The following is a 20,484-nucleotide window of genomic DNA, read 5'->3' as shown; positions in this document are numbered from 1 at the left end:
AGCTATGTCTAAGTTTATTACCCGAGCTTTTCCTCTGCGTGCCAGTGTTACTCAGCCCAGAGCAGGCCGGATGACAGAGAGAATGGGGGTGAATAGAGGTGAAAAGGAAAGCTGCTGAGAGGACATGACAGCACTAATGCCGCTTAAGCTCTTTTATAAACGTCAGCCAAGATATGGGCCCTTTGACTTTAGAATAATGAGTTCCTTGGATACAATTTGCCGGGTGAATAGTTAGTTTTGCAGGACAGTTCAGTAGTCATTTTTTGACACAAGTAGGTGGAATTTGACTGCTTCTTTCTTTCCGCTACCCCCATGTAGACTTGTATGAGCAAGTCCCAGACATGATGCTGTGCACGGCAACTGGAGGAAAACCATGAGAATTTCCCAAATCCCATCACTTCCCTATTTCTGTAAATTATTTAGAGCTTCAAAATACCCTTATGCGGATCATGTGTCTAATGCAAGAACCAGAAAATTCCCCTCTGGCATTTTGTACAGCAAAGACAGTGGTGCATTCATTCAGCTACTCATGTTGGGGTTCACTGCTTTGATCTATGTGCAGTTAATGTTTTTTTTTACTGGTTTTTTTTTCATAGGTGCTACCTCACGATGAGCTAATGGAGAACAAGAGGTCACACAGGCAGAGTCATCGCAAGAAAGTCCTGCCTGAAATCTACCTGACACGCCTGCTGTCTACAAAGGTAACTATAGTCAAGAGACCAAAAGCCAAAACAAAACACAAGTCATCTCTCTGTTCCATATTTTATTACCTGTATTTATTTCAGAAGCCACACAGAAATTCCTTCGTCGCATGAAACCATGTGTCTGCATATGTGTGAGCCGCATTTTATCTCTTCCTCCACAGGGAACTCTTCAGAAGTTCTTGGATGACCTCTTTCAGGCCATCCTCAGCATCCCTCCAGACCACCCTCCTCTGGCTGTTAAATACTTTTTTGACTTCCTGGAGGAACAGGCTGACAAACGGGGCATCACAGACCCAGACACCCTGCACATTTGGAAGACCAACAGGTAGGCAACTAAACGGTCCAATTAAAATCCTCTTTGGTCAGCCTCTTTGTGCAAGTGCTTTTAACAGCTTATCTCGCTCTCTGTCTGTGCAGTTTACCGCTGCGGTTCTGGGTAAACATCCTGAAGAATCCTCAGTTTGTGTTTGACATTGATAAGACAGATCACATGGACGCATGTCTATCTGTCATCGCCCAGGCCTTCATCGATGCCTGCTCCATTTCTGACCTGCAACTAGGCAAAGTGAGTCTGTCACCATCTCTCTCTGTCAACGTCTCTTTCTTGTTTTCAAAGCTGCTTTTTGCAGTTCCTGTTTCCAGCATACAAACCCATATGAATACCAGTGGAAAAGTTTAAAGCTGGAAAAAAAAATCCCTACAAAACACAATTCTCAGAGAAAGTGATAAAAGTCTTCTATCTAAGTATATTTATTGACATTATTTGTGATGTTCTCTGTGTGTGTTTAAATTCATATATGGAAATAGATCCCCCCTGGGCTTCCTCTGCCTTCCTTGAAAACCTCTGATTTATCATACTGTATTTATCTGTCCATCAGCTCTATGTATCTACTGTATTTAACTAACACACACAAACCTCAGGTCCCACTGTGAACCTTCATCCCAAAGCCTTCAGACTGTCAGCCCCATCTACCTCCTTTCCTCATGTTATTTCAGCCCAGTCGGCTGATCCAAGGTCATTAGCACCAGGGATCTCTTTTTGTGCTGTGCGCCAATGTGTGTGCGCGCGTGTGTGTGCATTCGTCTATCTGTCTGTCTGTATATGTGTGCTTGCATGTCAATGTCCTCACTGCTCACAAATCCGTCTCATCCTTCAGACACCGTGACCCTGAGCACGCTCTGCTTCCTGTCTCTCTCTGACTGGCTTCCTCCCTGGAGGGAGCCGAGGACTCATCAAATAATGCTCCTCTTTCACAGAGAAACAGTCTGATTTATACACTTCAGGTCCGAGCCAAAAAGCGAGCGCATCCACAGCGCCAATATTCACATGTACTTGCGGGCAGATGTGTACCTATAGATGTAGAAACGAACACAAAACCTCCCGATATGACAGATTTTTCCATGGTGTCTCATTATTGTGTCACATCTGTCTGTGGAATCGCCAGGTTCAAGGATATGGCCACATTTTCTCCTGTAGGTTAAGGACGGTGGCCTGACACACCTCTATGCACGGTCGCCTGTTTGTGAATGTGCCTCAGGAATAGAGAGTGTAGGGTCTGGATTAGCAGGAGCCAGCAGGGGTGAGGGAGGGGTAGGAGACTAAGCATGGCTCGCTGTTTCCACAGAAACCCTCTTATCTGGCGAGATGCAGGACATAGAGGGCCATAGGGTCACAGGGGGGTTACCAGGCAGATGGGCGAGCAGCAGGAAGTGACCTTGTGGACAGGAAGAGAGAGGGTTCACTATCAGAAGGAGCAACTGTAGCCGGAGCCATCCAGTCCCTCAGCACATTAAACCACACAAACATGCAATAGGTGACACAAATAGCTCATGACACATAGAAATGCCAAGGTGTGTTGTAAGCACCTTCACTGATGCTGAAAGCTGTGGCTGTCCGTCACTTTTAACCCCGTCTTTTTCCCTGCCCTACTTTCTCCCTGTCCCGTTCTCTCTCTCACAGTAACACACACGCAACACAGACTCGCTCACAACAACAGCCACAACTGAAACCTGAACATGCCCACAGCCTTTTAGCCTCACTACTTCTCTTCCTGCTTGAATAAACACCAGTGTGAGAGCCTAAAGTGACTGTGGAGAGAGTTGTTTAGACTGGTTTGTTTCTTCCCTGGCTATAACTGTTTGAGTCTCCTTCTGTGCGCAAAGGAAACGGTTCCCTCCCTCCATTGTTTCACTTTAGACTGGTGTAGATAGGCTCATCAACAAATAACATCCAGTTTAATTAAACCGCCATTAGGGCAAAGTGGGAGAAGTGTTCATTTTATTCCAAGAGGAGGAAGCTCTTTTACTCAAATGTAGGGGAATGGAGTGAGGGGCATGATGTGAGACAATCCTTGGCCTGCCCATAAGCACTGACTGGACGAAGTGTCCTTAGAGTGTTTTATTGCAAATAAACACTGAAGCATATAAAAAAAATTTTAATCAGGTTTTAACAGAGGTTACATTTTTTGTGACTCATTCATCAATGAGAAGCATCGTAATTATGCGTAGGCCCACATCAAGATCCCAGAGTTCAGATGCTGACGGTGATGCAGTAGGGCCCAGCGGGTGGTTGATATAAAGTTTCACTTCTGTCTCCATGGATGAGGGGGAGGTGGGTTGCACAGCAGGAGGTACGAAAAGTCAGAAACACTGGATTGAAATGGTATTTAAAGCCGAGCAGCCAGAAAATGACGGGCTTGAGCAGAAACCTCATTGGCCAAGAATTGCAATATCACAACTTAAATGTAGGGAATTTGACAGCAGGGGAAAGCAGACTCGAAAAAATGGATCAGCAGGAAATAGCAGGCGTTTACCCATAAAATAATAAGGGCAGACTGTGAGTGAGCACATTGTCTTTGTTCGGCTCTTGTCAAAGCTTTATTACTGCTAGATTAGCATGAGAGCAGCACAGTTGAAAGGTGAAATGTATAATGATACAGATTTCAGAGTATATAGTAACCATAACTTTGAGTAAACGTAGTGAGACTAAGAAAGACAAATGTAGTAGTCTGGAAATCTAAAGCAGGCTAAAATGGCCACATAGCCTTAAGGTCAAAGCTGTTCCATTTTTATTTCACAACTCTGGATTTGCAAGGTGTTCTTAATGTCTGAGTACTCTGGCTAAAAGCTGCCATTTGTTTCCAGGACTCGCCTACCAACAAGCTGCTGTATGCCAAGGAGATCCCAGAGTATAAGAAGAGAGTGCAATGCTATTACCAGCAGATACAAGACATGCCACCCCTCAGCGAGCAGGAGATGAATGCTCACCTGGCTGAGGAGTCACGAGTAAGTGAAAGATTCCAAAAGTTTCTGTGTGTGAGTTATTTAGTTTCACAAAAGCCTGCAATCACAGGCCCGTTCTTATTTTTTTTTAAATGTAATCAAACATGTTGATATCGCTCCGGCAGAAATACAGAAATGAATTCAACACCAACCTGGCCTTGACAGAAATCTACAAATATGCCAAGAGATACAGAAACCAGGTAAGAGATATTCACAGTGCTTTTTCTGTGTTTGTGATCTCATATTTGGATTAGATGTTTTATTGTTGAAACAACAGCCCCTATTTGGCAGATGAAACATCTCAGTTGAGCCCACTTGCTGTATTAAGTTTCACAGATGGATATCGGAGCGTGACGCATCAGTAGGGAAGATCGCAGCCACGCTGACAGATGTCACATACTGTAGACACTTTCACAACCTGTCGTGTAATGCCTTAGTTGAAAACCTGCAGTATTTTGTTGTTTTTTTTCCTGGTGTTATGTTTTAAGCGGGGAAAATACTCCGTGTGGAATATCTTCTTAGCAGCAGCCGCTATTCAGTCTGTCCAATCCTTTGTTTCCAGCCCACGGATACCTTTCACTTTAGGCAAACAGCGTGCTGTTTACCTTCTCTTTAATCACAACCCCATCTGCTTAATGACTGTTAAGGTGCCGCTTCGTATCTCATGCGTCGCGTTGAACTAGCCCTGTTCAAGCCCCTGCTGTACTCCCCCATGTTTCCTCGCTGCTGTGACTATTCTCTAGAGAGGCTTAGTCAGTGGTGACTGTGCTTTAATGGAGCACCCTCATGATAATACCGTTTAGCTGCTTTCCTCTGTCAAGCTACTGTACTGACGTGGGCCATGGGCTTAGACTCTGATTCAGGGAGCTCTTTGAATGGCCCCTGATTGCCTATTCTGTCGCCCCAGCTCAGTTCGCTCTGCCTGGTAGCACACTGCCGCTAAGAGCCCATAAATCCCACTGACACGGTGACAACTATTGGGCATGAAAAACAGAGCAGATGTGGGTTTTGTAAATATGTGAAGAGCGAATGCTTTTGTGGTGTGGAGGCATGCATGAAGGCAGCAGAAGAGGCTGAAGTACTTCACTTGTTCCTCTGCTGCCTCTCCCTTTCACTTGTTCGACTTTCTATGTCTGGCTGGTTCTCTAAATCTCTCCAGAAAGATAGATGCATGAATGCTCGACAGCCACTGAAAGTCTCCTTTGTTGTGTGTTTCTTTTCTATCTCCCTCGGTCAGGTGGTGAACGCTCTGGAGTCGAACCCCACTGCACGTCGCACTCAGCTGCACCACAAGTTTGAGCAGGTCATTGCCCTTGTGGAGGACAACATCTATGAGTGCTGCAGTGAAGCCTGAACCTGCCAATATCTTCTGCTCACAATCTCTTCCTCCTGCTGCCAACTGCCTTTCTCCCACTTACGTGGTTACTTGGGAATGTCGGTCACAGGAGTTATCCGTCTTAAGTGTTATTATTCTTCAAGCAAACTGTTACCAGGATGGAAAGCGGCAGAGCAAAGGATTCAAACCTGCTTGTTAAGCATCATACATTTGCAAAGTATCCCTCCTTTCTTGTGGGGATGCCAAGAAATTTTCCCAAATATTAATCCATGAAACAGACGCAGTTCCGACTGGACTCTACTAAGCTTTAGAGGGAATGTGTGGGAGCTCAGAGATGGGGGTTTTGGGATGTCTTTACAGTTACTGGGACCTACAGTTCGCCCTGGTGGCAACCTTAACGCACTGAACCCTTTTCTGAAGGGAACAAGCCAATGATGCACTGTACTGTAATATAATGTCAATAGCAATATTTATAGATGTGTTATAATGCTTTCAAGTGGCCTGTTCATCAGGATTAGTAGGACCATGATAAACTCCTCTCATCTCCTAAAGCCTGCAACGTTCTCAGGTGTGATTGGTGAAGATGGGCGTTGGACTTTCATTGGTGCTTTCAACAATATGTCCCAATGTGCTTCGCAGGTTGATGACGGGTTGCGGAGGAGTGGGGCGACGAATATAAATGACTGAAATTTATGAAATCAAATGTAATGTAGTTCACTGGGAAGAGCTGCATCAGTATATAAGTGTTGATCTGTGTGCTTGTCAATGAATGGTAATCATGTTGGATTCTGATCAAATTTAAAAGAGGGAAATTTACATTTAAGAAAAAAAAAAGTGAGCTCAATATAATCAGAGGAGAGACTGTATTTGTGATGCCAAATGACTTGTCAGAGTTTGTGAAATAAATTACAGTATTTAGGATTTTAAAGTGTCTAGTAATGGCATTTATTATACTAATTCTCAGAGTGGTTCACTTCTAAATGCATTACAGCGCCACAGTGAATTTTAACATTTGAAAACCATTATGATTTGGCCTGCCACCTAAAAGCCCACAAGCTAGCATCTGGAACTTCTCAGAAATCCTTGTAAATGTTCTCATGAAGAAAACGAGTAAGGGGCAGGGGGGATCGTGCAGACATTTAGCTTTGTTTTTATTGCAGGACACAGAACAACTGCCACAAATCCGAGCCATTACAGTAATATTCCTGTTTCACCTTAATTCACACACTAGCATTCTGACATTCGCATACATAAACATCCAACTCACACATGTACAGACTCTTGCAGGAGGTCCATATTTCTTTACACTAATCATCTCAGACAATACCAAGAAGCTAACCTTCTCAGCTTGATCGACACGGCAACTAGAATAGAGTTAGAGAGACAAGAGTAGAGCTTAAAAACTCATCTGATTATCTAAGCAGAGTAATTCCACTCATATAATTGACTGTTTAAAGCACGTTTTTGGATACATAATTAGCTGTGATAATTACTTACAGTTGGATTTTTACCCAGTTTGTGTGTTTTTGGAAAGTAGAGAGCTCATATGGTGCTCAGTTGGATGACCACCAAGTGGTCACCCCTTTGGATGCCAGGTTAAAATCTGTGAGACCAGCTGAACCCTCCATAATTAAATGGATTAAAAACACACATGCTGGTTTTTAAATGTGTCAGTCCCACTTGAAGGTGCAGTGGTGACACTGCAGAGAAGACAAAAGGAGAGGTAAGTCAAGAGGATTGACTGATTGAAGGTAGTGCTGCTTGGCGGTGGTGGGTCCCCATCTGAGGCAGGCACAGATGGGACAGAAGAGGGTGAGAAAGGGAGCACAGGTCAAGCGGGGGCCACCTGGCTTGAAGAGACGGATGAAGTCTGAGTTTTGGAGACGGCGGCCTCATCTTCTCCAAATGGGTTCTTTCCACAGCACACCGTGGTGATCATGCAGTTTCTGAACTGGAGGTCACAAAAACAAATCACAATCAGAGTTATGACGCCTTCACGGGTTGTCAAACTCATTTTACGTCGCGAGGCCACATACAGCTCAATTTGATTTTTAGTGAGCCAGATCAGAAAAACTATTGCCTATAAAAATACACCTGCAAACTGTTTAAGTGTAAATAATTTAAATTTAAGTGTAACTACAAATTTAATCATTGAGGATTCAAAAGAAAAAAAAAGTGCAATTTGTGCAACAACACGGCGACAATACATCTCAGCCTTTATATGACAGAACTGCTTAAATCAAAAAAACCTATAAACACAGCACTTATGGCTTAAATTATGAAATAAAGGTTAAAAATGAAAGAAAAGACAATTACAGGTCATTATCTGCTGATTTGAATTTTTTTTTATTTGACTTTATTATTTTTTTTGTTTGGGACATAGTTAATTAGAAAAAACGAACTAACTATTGAAATGGCCTGTATTTGTATTGCGCTTTACATAGCCCCTAAGGACCCCAAAGTGCTTTACACATTCAGTCATCCACCCATATTCACACACTGGTGATGGCAAGCTACATTGTAGCCACAGCTGCCCTGGGGCGCGAAGTGTCTTGCCCAAGGACACAGCGACCGAGACTATCCGAGCCGGGGCTCGAACCGGCAACCTTCCGATTACAAGACGAACTGCCAACTCTTGAGCCACGATCGCCCGTGTGAATTAGAGAAATGTTCTTAAATTTAGATTTAGTCTACTAGTCAAAGTAGAGATTACATTAGTGTACCCCTGTAGTTTCCAAGTTAACGATTTGTTAACCTGAAGTGAGCAATGAAATGAAGGATAAAGAAATGGAAACACTACTAGACAATTAAACCAAATCATTTGAAAATGGGCAAATCTGGTAGAATCACACACATCTGGAAAAAAAACACACAACCCCAACTGCTGGGAACAGGAAATTTGTTACTATATAAGCTAAAATTTACTATGTAAAGCGCTTCTCTGAAAAGTAACCACAGCTGTCAGACACATGAAGCCCACACAATTTCCTGCAAAAACTGTGTCAAAGTGAAAATGCGTTCGTGAAAATACTCTTGTACGTCATACCTGTCTGTTTAGCAGGATGTAGATGACTGGGTTGTACAGAGCGGCACTCTTGGCGAAGAAGGCGGGAGCAGTCATGAATACTGGCCCAAACTCAGTTCCCTGATTGGCAAAGATGTACCAAGCCACGCTGGCATAGGGCACCCAGCATACCAAAAAGGAGATCACCATGACAATGACCATGCGAGTCACTTCTTTCTCTGCCCTCTGGGTGGTTTCAGACTCCTGCTGCTGAGCTGCAGCCTGACAGACAGATTCAGGTTAACTTAAACCTCTAATCCGAATGTAAACAAAAGGCTTGAGCCCATCACGACTGCTGAACAAAACTGATTAGACCACCGAGATGACTAACACTGTTTATTTAGTTATGTTTTTTATGTTGTGGAAAAAACAAACGCATTATCCTATGGAAGCTCGTTTCCACCACTGAAGTAATTTCTTTTTTCCTGCCAGTCAGAATTTTGCAGCATTATTTCAAATATTCAAATTTTGAGATAATAACTTCAAGTTTTGTCTTAGCTCTACCGATCTCTCACTGACATGAGACACGTACTCTCTCCAAAAACAGATGAGAATTCATGCCTGTCACTTGTGAACGTGCACTAATTTCTTTGTCCACATGGGGGCAGCAAAGGTTGAATACGTTATTCAGAACAAGACTTTTTGGCATAGCTAGTGTGGAGGTTAAGAGTTAGCTAGGCATTAGCATTGTAATGCATTTTATTTATTGTTTTTGTACTGTTAGGTCTGTTCTTGGTCTGAACTAGCTACAAGCAGCACATGCTTAAGCTGTAGGTTTCAATAGAGAAATCGTAATGGTTTTAAATTTATCTTTAACTTTGTCTGCTGTAAGATAGTTTCAAAAATACAAACAGTGACTTATTTTAGGCATGAAAACTTACCTCAGGCTCACATCAGGCTAATGTAATTTAACATATGTAAAGATGCTCATATTTCACACGAATGTTGAATGATTAGATTTTAGGAGAGACTGTCTCTCACTACACTAACTATACATATCTTCCCCTTTAGATGCTTGGTTCTCCTTTTTGTTTAGCAGCTAATAACAAATAAAGTGTATTTGTAGTGTGTGGGAGGTGATGCTGGGTTTTGGGTCTTTTGCTAAAAACGTTGATATATTGACACAAAGTTGACATTGTGTTGACTGCAGTAGGCCAATCAGTGTAATAAATTATCATAATCTAGACTTGGTATAAGATGTCAGCCAAAGCATTATATTAAACATTGGCCTAGTGTTTTGCAGTTGGTGTATCCTTATCAAAAAACACACATGAGAAGCTATGAGAGCAGTAAGTGTACCAGATCATTAAAGCTGGGTCACGCAGCCAAAAACAGTCTCCCTGAAACTCCCTCTAAATCTCCCCAAAGCTGGGAGGAGCTGCAGATTCAGATAACAAAAATTCTCTGTAGGTTATAAGCAACCTATTTTAATCTGTTTCCACATGTTTAAACTACCATTTGACAGATGTACTAAAGAATGCTGATTATAGCCAATTTAAATGAAAATCTGCATTATAATTGTGTATAATCACTTATACATTATAAATGCTCTTATTCTATTATTAATAAAGGCATCAGGACGACACAGTGAGCAGGCAGACTGCCCTTTAGCCAGAGGACCTGGGTGTAAGCTGCCATGTTGGCAGGGATCTGCCCTCCTGAAGTGTCCTTGAGCCCCTAAATCCCTTACATCTCCAGAGACTCTGTGATGTGCAGTACCCCTTGTGAAAGGGAGCAAGGTGAAAAAAAAATAATCAAAAAAACATAATAAAGTGGAATTTTTCTACAGGGCTAAACAATATATCAAGTCTTTGCTATTAATATTGCTTTGGCAGTGGCATTCCTACCGCTCGCACAGTGCAGAGGAGGCTAGTGTAGCAGAAGAAGATGATGAACAGGGGGATACAGAAGTGGAGGACAAACATATAGATGACGAACGAGGTGTTGTTGATCTCAGGCTTGGGAGTGTAGTAGTCAATCCCACAGGAACACTGCATTCCCTCTGGGATATACCTGCACAACACACAATAACTCAAAGACTTCAGCCAGCACCATTACACAGTATTTGTGCCACATGTGTGAGTTACACTAGTTTGCAGGTTTTAAAAACATAACTATAAAACTGCTTTACTGGGAAAATGGTCCTCAGAATATTAATCAAACAGAGTGTAGACACAGAAACTAACTGTACCGGGACCATCCAAAGAGAGGGGGAGCAGCACAGGTCAGGGCCATGACCCATGTGAAACCCAGGCCAGCCACGGCATGTTTTTCTCCAAAGCGGAAGTTGGTCATCGGCTTACAGACCACAATATAGCGCTCAATAGCCAAAACCACCAGAGACCAGAGAGCAATCTCTCCTAAAACATGAAAGAAAGCATGTATGTAAGTTTAAGTACAGTATCTCTACTGACATTAAACATGAAATAATAAAAGCAGTATATTAGATTCAAGTTTAAGTAATTAGACAAACTAATTTCCTATAAAAATGAACAACTTAATACATTCAAACCTATGAGAGTGACCCAAAAACTATAGCAAATTTAAAGTGTGACTTGTTTTGTTCTAAATCCACACAGAAAACACAGTTTACACAATTCTGACTCTTACCTCCTAATGTGGCAAAGAATCCTTCAATATTGCAGCCGCTGACACCTAAGACGAAATATCCATGCAGGGCCGTGTAGAGCGTGACCGTGAAGCCCCCAACTACCATAAAGAGGTCGGCCACCGCCAGGTTGAGCAGAACGTAGTTCAGCGGGGTCCTCAGCTTTTTGTGCTTGACAGTGACGTAGAGGGTGAGAAAGTTAATGGGGAAGGAAGAAATGATGAGGAACAGCATGTACGCTGCAAGAAGAGAGTACTTCCAGGGCTCAGCCAGGTAGTACTGAGGGTACTCAAATGGGCTGCGCACCACCCCAGTCTTGTTAGACATGGGTACATAGAAGTTGGGTCCTTCTGTGCCATTCATGGCTGCGGGTGTTGATGCCTTTTCTTCTTCTAAGACCTTAAAAGTGGATGAAACAATCTGTGCCTCTCTCTCTTTTTAGAATAAACTACTATGAGGGAGTCTTTTGGTGTAGTTGAAGTGGAAATGAGGGAGAAAGGATGGACGGTGGAACGGCTCTTGTAGAAGTAAGGTGTTCTCTGCAGCCCCCTGAGGAGGTGCAGCACCTTTTAAACAGGCTGGTCGGATTAGGGACTTGCAAAGAGTGAAGTGTTAGAGAAGATGGAATTAAGACACACAATGTGAGAGTCCCTCTCTCTCTCACAGACGCACACACAGATACACACACAATGGAGAAAACTCCAGAAATAGATATGCAGTATGTTAAGCAATTTCAAGGTGAGAGGTAACAGCCATGGTTATCCAAACCCCATCATTACTGTCATGCGCATCAGTGCTGCATCAGAATGAGATGAGAGAGTAGGAGGGAAAGGGAAGGAAACTAACTGTCTGTGATCTGAACCGTGCAGAGTAGACCAACTATAAATGAAATTTCTTGAGCGGTCCAACTTATTTGCATCTGTAAAAGCCTAATCCCTAACCAATGCATAATGCAGAGCTCAACTCATAGCCTTGAGTGAACTGCAATTAGAATCTGGGAGACACAAACACAAATCAAGAGGGGCAGTTATTGTCTTTGAAGGATTAAGAAAACTCGCAGTTTTACAAATTGCCAATATACAATTTATTCAAAGGATATTTGCAAGCATATAAAAATCAAATTCTTGTGACTTAATAACAGATGATCTTGTATTGTTATCAAACATACAGTGCAGCTGTAGTGCATAAAGCTGTAGACTTGATGGTAGAATATTATCTCATTGTTGTGAGTAGGAAAATTCTCTACACAACAAACACGTTTTGTATTATATCCAAAAAAAAAAAGTTTTCTATTTATATGTTTACACTGTACATTTACAGAGTGAATGATGTAATCACTGACTGGCCCGGGGTAATCTGATCCTAATAATCCAGGCTTTATTGGCTGATGGTGCACTTTTCTTACACTCTGTAATGACCGACACACAAACACTCTAGGTATTACTTCAGCCGTTCAACCTTGGATAACAAAGAGCTGCTCCTATAATGTACACCCGCCAAACGTACCGCACAGTTTTAAAGAAAATGTAATCAGAAGACAAAAATGTATAAATTAGGTGCTCCACTTTCAGTTCACCGTCAGTTTGGTTCGTCGATGGGCCTCCGACAGTATGGGCAGCAGTTATGCTGAAGCACCAGAAGCTCATAATCTTCACTGTGAAACATCTGCAATAAACACAGCACGAGAGTGTGAGCAACTTGACAGGAAAATAAAGAAATAATTCAAAAACTTTGTTCGTCAAAGAGGACACCAGGTGGTTAACACTAGGTTCTGCTAGCTGAATGCATTATAAACGCCGTACCTTGAAGCAGGTAGGACACATGGTAATGCTGACTTCAGGCAGCAGGGAGCGGAAGTATTCCCATTTGAGCGGCCTGGGCCAGCGTTTGATCAGCACGTCCCTCCTGCTCATGGCGCGCAGCACAGGACGACTCACCTTGACTGGGACAAAGTTTGAGCCCCCCTGCTGTTTATACACAAAAATGAACCATTATAAACTCCGTCCTTTCACCCTGTCCAGCTGGCTTGCCCATTTGGCAGAATATTAATCACCTCATCTATTTTGTCCTTTTTCTTATTACCTCAAAGCTCATTTTGGCTGTAAATGGATCTTCCTCTTCATCGTCCAAACCCTCATCCATCCTCAAAGATTGGAGATCTTATTGTGTTTATTTGAGAACATATAACCAAGGCGATGCACACATTTCACACATTTTGTGTCGCATGTGTCTTCAGTAATTATGTTTGCAGAGCAGGAAAACCCCTTACAAAATTATCCCCGAGAGACTTTTCTAAGAGGCAAAGTGTTCAAAATTAGCTGTGGCTGTCAGTCACTTCACGGCTCTGGAAGAACACAGCATACCTCAGTGCCCTTGAGGGTCTGCTGGCTAATGCAGGTTAATCCCTGCACTAGGGCTGTGGCTACGGCTCTCAGAGGGTTAGTGTCATTAAGATGAGACAGGAGAGCCTCAGTAACCCTATTAGCTCGAGAGCTAAGATGACTTAGTTCTGACAGCTTACCCACAAGTACAGAATCAAGGCCAGCGCAGACTAAACAGCTTCTTAGAACTGTCACAAGGCAGAGGAGAGCCACGTGCTTCATTTTGAGGAGATGTGCACTGTGTTACAGCATGAACACAGACTTGCGGCACAGTAAAGGCTCAGTAGTTCTTTTATAACACATTAATAACCCTTGTTTGTCTATATATCAACATATAACTGATGATCAAAGGATACCACCATTATCTATATCCTGCCATCGTGCAGCCCTCTGATCTGTGTGAGGAACTTCTAGATCAATAAGAGACAGAGCATCCTCATCAGAGATGTCTTCCTCCAGGTAGAACTGGACCAGCGGCAGCACATCTGTACAAAATCACATGCGACATTTAAAAAAACTCTAATAAAACAAGCAGATTCCTTGGTGGCATATACTGCGCACGGTGTGTATGAGTGTCAGTGACCATATGACGAGGCGCAGTAGATGAAAGGCTGCCTGCAGTTAATGCACACACTCCCCTGGTTGTTCAACAGGGGGTTGTTGGTGGAGCAGCGGTAGCACATCATGCCCTCAATCAGATCCTGCAGCAAACACAGGTGTGTTTAACAAATATGATAAAGGTCACAGCTCTAAAATTTCAAAAACATCACATACACACACCTCTTTGTCGTGGAAAGGTTTGGAACGAATGGTGAGGCAGCCCAGCTCTATAGACTCTTGGAAGCGTGAGGGAATGTGCAGCTCCTGCAGCTTCTCGTATGCGTACCTTGCAAGCTTATATGCACCAAGCTGTCGGCTCTGCTTGGCCAGCGCATATAAAGTGTTTCTATAATCAGGTCAAGGAAAAATAAACCTGGGGAAGATTTGGCACAGAATTACTGCTTTGTAGATATCTTATTCCAAATATTGTGGGCGTATTTATACTTGTGTTACATTAGCAGAACATCAGCTGCGCTAAGCCAGCAACACTGACTGCATGCCCAGAAAGTAATAAATTAGTTTGTTTGTAGGGTTTTTTTGTGTTTTAATTGAGGACGAGTTGCTTATTTGTATTTATACAGAAACATATTGTTACTAGAGGAGCTCTGAGAGTGGCAACCAGAGGTCAATGAGTTGCAGCTGCAACAGCACTACAAAGGCACTTCTCCATCACCTAAAACTCAACATCGTTTCTGTTCTTGCCCCTCTACCCAGCCGCTCTCGATTCTCCTCCTACACACCCAGTTTTGTGACTCTTGATCAGTGCACGTCCTATTGTGGAGCTGTTTAAGTGCAATTTTGTGTGTGTGCGTGCAGTGTTTTAAGTGTTGAACCAAGTTGAATGCAATTTGCTGAGACTATAAATCCAAGTTCAAAGTTTTTGGAACATTTCAGCTTGGCCACAGAGGATTGCAGCTGTTCGGCCTGATTTCCTCTTCCAAGGCTGCGCTTTCCTTCCTCATTCCAGAGTCCGATGTGTGCCTACATAGATTTGCCCATGTGGCTGTGGGTGTACGCGACCGTGTATGTGTGTATTTGTTCAAATTAAAACGTATTGTTCAGTGTGTTTTGGTATGCATACTTTTGCACAAAGTTCAGCAATCAAAGCACTTGTTTAGATAACAGAAAATGTGTTTCTTGCTGGCATCGGCTCCTCCTCCCCATCAACACCCCTTTTCTTTCTCTCAGCAGCACTTTGGTTTTCGGAGTGGCGCCAACTCTCCTGATTTCTCCCTACGTCTATCTATTTTCCACCGCTCTATCACTGCCTCTGCCAGTCGTGATTTTAGAATGGTATCTATCTGTCACAGAGAGTTTTCCACATTAAGAGGCCCCCATAATGCTCCATTTTCTAAATATTTGCTGAGATCTAACACTACGTTAAGTCCATTTTCTGAAATGTTAGGATACACTTTAGAGATGCCTGGTGGTATGTCCTTTGTGAGGTTGTTCAGGAGGAATCTGCAGATGTTGAAGAGCGTGTCTGGCATGTGAGAACTGAAGGGCTCATCCTACAGATAAAGACAGTTAAAAATATACACATGTAAGTTTAAGGGGTCACAAAGTGTTAGAAATCTCAGATGAAAGTTTTAAAAGCTCCATTTCCAACTTTTTTTCCCGTCATCTTTTAACCTGATCTAAAAGCAGCCTAACCACTCAAAGTGCCTCATTCCTGCTCAAAGTACCCTGAAGGAAAAGATGCATTTTCTTAAAAAAAAACAAAATCACTAACAGCCCTTTATCCCTATCCGGTTGTTCAGTCTGACGTCACTAGCAGTGTCTGGGTCTAAACTCCGCTGCAGGTCCATATATCAAACGATCACTATGGCATTACTGAGAGTTGAAAAACTGTCTAAAGTCTTTCATCTTTAATAAAATGATCAGTGTTCTGCTCTACCAGGTGTAACAATTGAGTTTAACATCCAGGCATCCATGAAAACGGAATTTATGACATTTAACAGAGTTAGAAGTTAGCAGGATGTTAGCTCGCTAGCTTCTATCTAAATACAATACAGCATGTCCTGACTGCGGGGTTTTGGAAACAAATTAAAACATACAGCTTTCTTATCACTTCCAACATAAATGAAGACAGAAAACTAAACAGCAGTGACGTTTGTAGGGTTACTGAAGTTGGGCTAGCTGGTATATAATGATGTGCTACGTGACCGCTAGCGACACAGCTATGTTAGCATAATATAAACAAGCTAACTTTTTTTCCACTCGATAAAAGTTAACGTGAGTGTTCTCGGTGGTCAGGAACAAATGTAATCGCATGGCAGGATGCTGTAAAAGGACCAAACTTCAGCCAGGAGAACAACTGAGATAATCCATCCACAATACGAGGTTAGTCATTCATATACTGCTGCATGGGCTGGGCTGTAGTTACATCCTAAGGTTTTAAAAACTGAGCTTAAATAAATGATTAGCGGTAATAAAAGCCGAGGGAGGTCAACAGTGATCACTGACTGTTTTAGGAGCTTTTTGAGATCAAATAGAAGAAAATACATAACATTAAACATGTTAACAACACAAAAGCCATATTAAATGCAGACTACTTTAGACCCGGAAGTAGGATTCGTCGCGTCATCACTGAACAACCGGATAGTTGATAGTTCAAATCTATAGTGCCTGTCTGGGAGAGTTAAAATGAGATATAGAGGCTTCCTGCTCTGGCCTGGATCACAGCGATGCCTCTCTGTTGCAGGGGTGTGACCATAGCAGAGCAAAAAGCTGAAACAACAAACTGAGAACGCTGACACAGGCCAGGTCACCCATACAGGGCTCATAAGCCAGAACTGCTTGTTTGAAAGTAAGTTAGAGCTGCAGGCTCGGAAAAGAGGACTGATGGTAATAGAGGTCAGGGAGGTTTCAAGAATCTAATAATGGAGGTTCCTTCAAGCTGATATTTCCCTTCAATAAACTGCAACCTGAATGCCTTTAATTCTCTCTTTTGTCCCCTGCCCAACACCCTCTATGAATATTTTAATTTCTCTTTAAACCGTGACTCTCTTGAATTGACATAATCTTGCAGAGCCAGACCTAATTTTGTCAAATACACAGCAGTCTGGATGAATTTGAGTATAAAAGTTGATTCAAAAGTACGCAGAAATCACAGTGGACTGTTAGAAAAGAGAGAAAATGCAGAAGGAACTTTGTACCTAAACTACCTAACTACATAGTAGGTATTGTTTCCAAGTACGCACAATCTGACAGCTAAAAAAAAAAAAAAAAAGTCGTCCTTGTTACTTAAACACCGATTCACAGTTGTCTTGACTTAAGGTGTATCGTATTCTTACCGTGTATCGCTGGATTGAGCGATACACGTGGTAGAGCTCAGCGAGATGCTGAAAACGTTCAAACTTCTTCAGCATTTCTCCCCTCTGTTCTTCACTTTCTGATTCAGACAAACAATGGTGAAAAGAAAAAAAAAAATGCATTAAGCATTTCAGTAAAAATGAGTTATGGCTGGTTGCTCTCAAGATACCTGTGCATCTTACCTTTGGCAATATCTAGACACTGCATAGACAGCATCCAGTAATAGTACCCTGCATCGTTGAACCTGTTCTCCACTACTGCATTCTGGGTAAGCTGCTCTAAGACTTTCACGGCCTCATTCTGAAGTCCAGCCTTGTGAAATGCTGAAAAATAAAAGCAGAAAAGTGGTAAAATACAGACTGGCTGCTCTTGAGGTAATGCTGAATTTACAGAAACAATTTAAAGCATAATTGTTATTTTATGTTTGGGGACACATGCAATTAAGTCCATTTAGACAATGACACACTTTTTGTAATTGAGCCTGTGGACACCACCGCAGTAGATTTAAATCAAACAATCAAGATGTGACTGAAGTGCAAAATTTCAGCTTTAATAAAAACAGTGTTACCTGTTTAAGAGTTAAAACCATTTTTATACATATTCAACTATTTTCAGAGGGTCAAAATGAATTGCAGTTTCACAGCGAAGTGAGACATTTCCCTTGTTATTCCAGGACAAAATAAGCAGATAAAAGATCTGGATTGAGTCTAAGTGTGACGCTTTCATTTCGTAGCTTATGAGTTTCAAAAAGATGCCGATGCAAGTGAGAGAAGCCATCATTAGGCTGTAAAAAAGAAAATAAACCTGTCATAGAGAGCGATAGCAACAGTGTTAGGAGTGGCCAAATCAATAATCTGGTTCATTTTTAGCACAAATGACTTCACTGACCAGTTCATCAACACCAAAAACGCCTGAAAGACCACAGAAGGAAAGTGCATGTTGACAGAATTATTTACATGGTTAAGAAAAACAACTTCACAACATCTAACTAAGTCAAGAACACTCTCGGGGAGGTGGGCGTATCATTTTCAAAGTCTGCAATCAAGAGACGCCTTTGTGACTGTAAATACAGAGGGTTTACAACAAGCTGCAAACCACTGGTTACACTCAGGAACAAGAAGCAGTGTTATGGCATGGGCATGTATGGCTGTCAGTGGAACTGGGTCACTAGTGTTTATTGATGATGTGACTGCTTAAGTGTACAGGACTATAAACTCTGCTCAGATTCAGCCAAATGTTGAAAAACTAATCTGACAGCACTTCAGAGTGCAAATGGATAATGATCCAAATCATACTGCAAAAGCAACCCAAGAGTTTCCAAATGGCATGTGAGAACGGGAATGGCCCAACAGTCACCTGATCTCGCAAGAGAGAATGTTTTTCTTTTACTGAAGACAAAACTGGAGGAACGAGCACGAGTGTCTGTAGTAAAAGCCTATCAGAGCATCTCAAGGGAGGAAACACAGCACTTGCTAACGTCTATCAAGATGTGACTGGAGCACAAACTTTCAGCTTTAATAAAAATCTTTCATTACCTGTTTAGGATTGAAAACCATTGATATATTTTTTGGATGAGTGAGGAAATGTTTCTCCCACTGAAAATGCTACATCTACATGAACAGAATTAACTTTAGGGCATTTATATATTTCCATCCATCCATTCTCTTCCACTTATCCTTTTCAGGGTCGCAGGGGGGGCTAGAGCCTATCCCATCTGCTACCCAAACATGGGGAGAACATGCAAACTCCACACAGAAAGAACCCGGCCTGATGGTGAAATTAAACTCAGGACCTTCTTGCTGTGAGGCAACAGTGCTAACCACATTGCTGCAAAAAATAAAAAAAATAAAATATAAAAAAAAAAATATATATATATATATATATATATATATATATATATATATATATATATATATATTTTTTAGGGGTGCAACGATACACAAAATTCACGGTTCAGTTCAATACTTTGGTGTCACGGTTCGATATTTTTTCAATACAAAAAAAAAAACGTTCATGCCTTTTTAATTTGTCATTTATTAAAATTATAAATATATATTTTAACTCAAAAGTACAGTTTTTAAATTTAATGTTGCTGAAACAAAGTAATAAAAAAAATAAATCTATCTGATCGAGAAATCACTCATCTTTGGAAAAGAGAGTTTATTACAGAGAAATGGCTCTTTCCAAAATAAAAGCTATACTATAGGCTTCTTCTGGGCTATATTCTCAGCAGCATATTAAACATATCAGGTCCCCATAAGGAGAATCACGTGCCAACGGCTGTCTAAATGACTCAGGTAAAGTTTGTAGCATGCGTGCTTGTTGTTTTTGTCTGCTTCCACTTGTCTTTGCACTAGAATGATGTCGGCGTAAATGTGCAGTCATATTCGTTGTGTTCCCACTAGTGCTGTCAGCGTTAATCTCGTTGAAATGACGTTAACGCCACAACAGAGGCGGAGCCAGACATTTGAAACACCCGGGGCTTAGCCCAAAAGGGTGGTATGCATGTGGGATTTTTTTATTTTTTTTTTTTGGGGGGGGGGGGGGGGGGGGGGGTAGAAATGACTGAAAGATTAATTGGCTCTGTTTTGAGTTTTGTTCAAAAAAAGAATGACTTCATATAGGGAAAAATATATATCACATGTGCAGGACCTTAAACTAGTTTTTTAATTAAGCAGCAAGGCAGAACAAAGTCGGGGCTGTATCAAGACACGAGGACTAAACCCCAATTCAACCAGACCCAGAACTGATCCAGAATTAAAACAGGACTACAACAGTTCAAAATCAGGACTACTGAGGACTTAACCAAGACAGAACCACAATCAGAACTAGATGATAGTCAATCAAGCCAAACACCAACATCATCAAATATACAGTTGAAACCAGATATTTACTCTTCAGATAAAAACACGTTTTTAATTGTAACATCAAATCAGACTAAATGTTTATTTTTTAGATAAATATAAAAACATATTTGTTAACTTTAAGAGTAAAGAGAGAAACTATCTGTATTTCTTAATTGCAAATGGCACCAAATTGTATTCAAACTTGAGCCACACTTATGGAGCTCCACAGTTCTGTTCCTGGTGTTTTGGTTGACATCTCTTGATGTTCCCATGTCACAGAAACAGGCTCTGTGTTTTGCCTTATATGCATCCACAGCTGTGCCACCAATTTACTCACATGGACTCTAC

At 41.7% G+C, this 20,484-nt stretch overlaps 3 protein-coding genes across 3 annotated transcripts in view; 1 reads left to right on the top strand and 2 right to left on the bottom strand.

Moving 5' to 3' along the window:
* plxnd1 (plexin D1) overlaps window positions 1-6,210 on the top strand; it is a 72,389-nt gene extending 66,179 nt beyond the window's left edge. Inside the window, exons 31-36 of the mRNA XM_085393697.1 lie at window positions 597-701; window positions 866-1,029; window positions 1,122-1,269; window positions 3,849-3,989; window positions 4,112-4,186; window positions 5,224-6,210. Coding sequence (XP_085249823.1) covers window positions 597-701; window positions 866-1,029; window positions 1,122-1,269; window positions 3,849-3,989; window positions 4,112-4,186; window positions 5,224-5,340 — 750 coding nt within the window. The 3' untranslated portion in view covers window positions 5,341-6,210. The remainder of the gene's footprint in view (window positions 1-596; window positions 702-865; window positions 1,030-1,121; window positions 1,270-3,848; window positions 3,990-4,111; window positions 4,187-5,223) is intronic.
* exorh (extra-ocular rhodopsin) lies at window positions 6,077-11,898 on the bottom strand. The gene is made up of 5 exons (XM_085393703.1): window positions 10,997-11,898; window positions 10,578-10,746; window positions 10,234-10,399; window positions 8,369-8,608; window positions 6,077-7,273 (listed from the first exon to the last, which is right to left on the bottom strand). The coding sequence occupies exons 1-5, from the start codon at window positions 11,355-11,357 to the stop codon at window positions 7,154-7,156; spliced, it is 1,056 nt and encodes a 351-aa protein (XP_085249829.1). The 5' UTR covers window positions 11,358-11,898; the 3' UTR covers window positions 6,077-7,153.
* A 206-nt stretch (window positions 11,899-12,104) lies between these two features.
* ift122 (intraflagellar transport 122 homolog (Chlamydomonas)) overlaps window positions 12,105-20,484 on the bottom strand; it is a 31,500-nt gene continuing 23,120 nt past the window's right edge. Inside the window, exons 21-29 of the mRNA XM_085393698.1 lie at window positions 17,473-17,613; window positions 17,272-17,369; window positions 15,386-15,486; window positions 14,156-14,321; window positions 13,959-14,076; window positions 13,732-13,860; window positions 13,077-13,153; window positions 12,797-12,961; window positions 12,105-12,659 (exon numbers count right to left, since the gene is read on the bottom strand). Coding sequence (XP_085249824.1) covers window positions 12,573-12,659; window positions 12,797-12,961; window positions 13,077-13,153; window positions 13,732-13,860; window positions 13,959-14,076; window positions 14,156-14,321; window positions 15,386-15,486; window positions 17,272-17,369; window positions 17,473-17,613 — 1,082 coding nt within the window. The 3' untranslated portion in view covers window positions 12,105-12,572. The remainder of the gene's footprint in view (window positions 12,660-12,796; window positions 12,962-13,076; window positions 13,154-13,731; window positions 13,861-13,958; window positions 14,077-14,155; window positions 14,322-15,385; window positions 15,487-17,271; window positions 17,370-17,472; window positions 17,614-20,484) is intronic.

This window comes from Rhamphochromis longiceps, linkage group LG20, assembly GCF_057381845.1.
Source record: "Rhamphochromis longiceps isolate RC_006_pf linkage group LG20, R_longiceps_female_GT1.1, whole genome shotgun sequence".
Classification (NCBI taxonomy): Eukaryota; Metazoa; Chordata; class Actinopteri; order Cichliformes; family Cichlidae; genus Rhamphochromis; species Rhamphochromis longiceps.
This window is presented reverse-complemented; position numbering and strand designations above follow the sequence as displayed.

What these genes read in the sequence shown, in the direction of transcription:
- exorh (XM_085393703.1), bottom strand. Translation starts at nt 11,357, where the DNA reads ATGAATGGCACAGAAGGACCCAACTTCTATGTACCCATGTCTAACAAG. An exon ending in CCTCTCTTTGGATGGTCCCG is followed by an intron (nt 10,400 to 10,577) that starts GTACAGTTAGTT and finishes TGTGTTGTGCAG; the next exon opens with GTATATCCCAGAGGGAATGC. An exon ending in ACATCCTGCTAAACAGACAG is followed by an intron (nt 7,274 to 8,368) that starts GTATGACGTACA and finishes TGTGACCTCCAG; the next exon opens with TTCAGAAACTGCATGATCAC.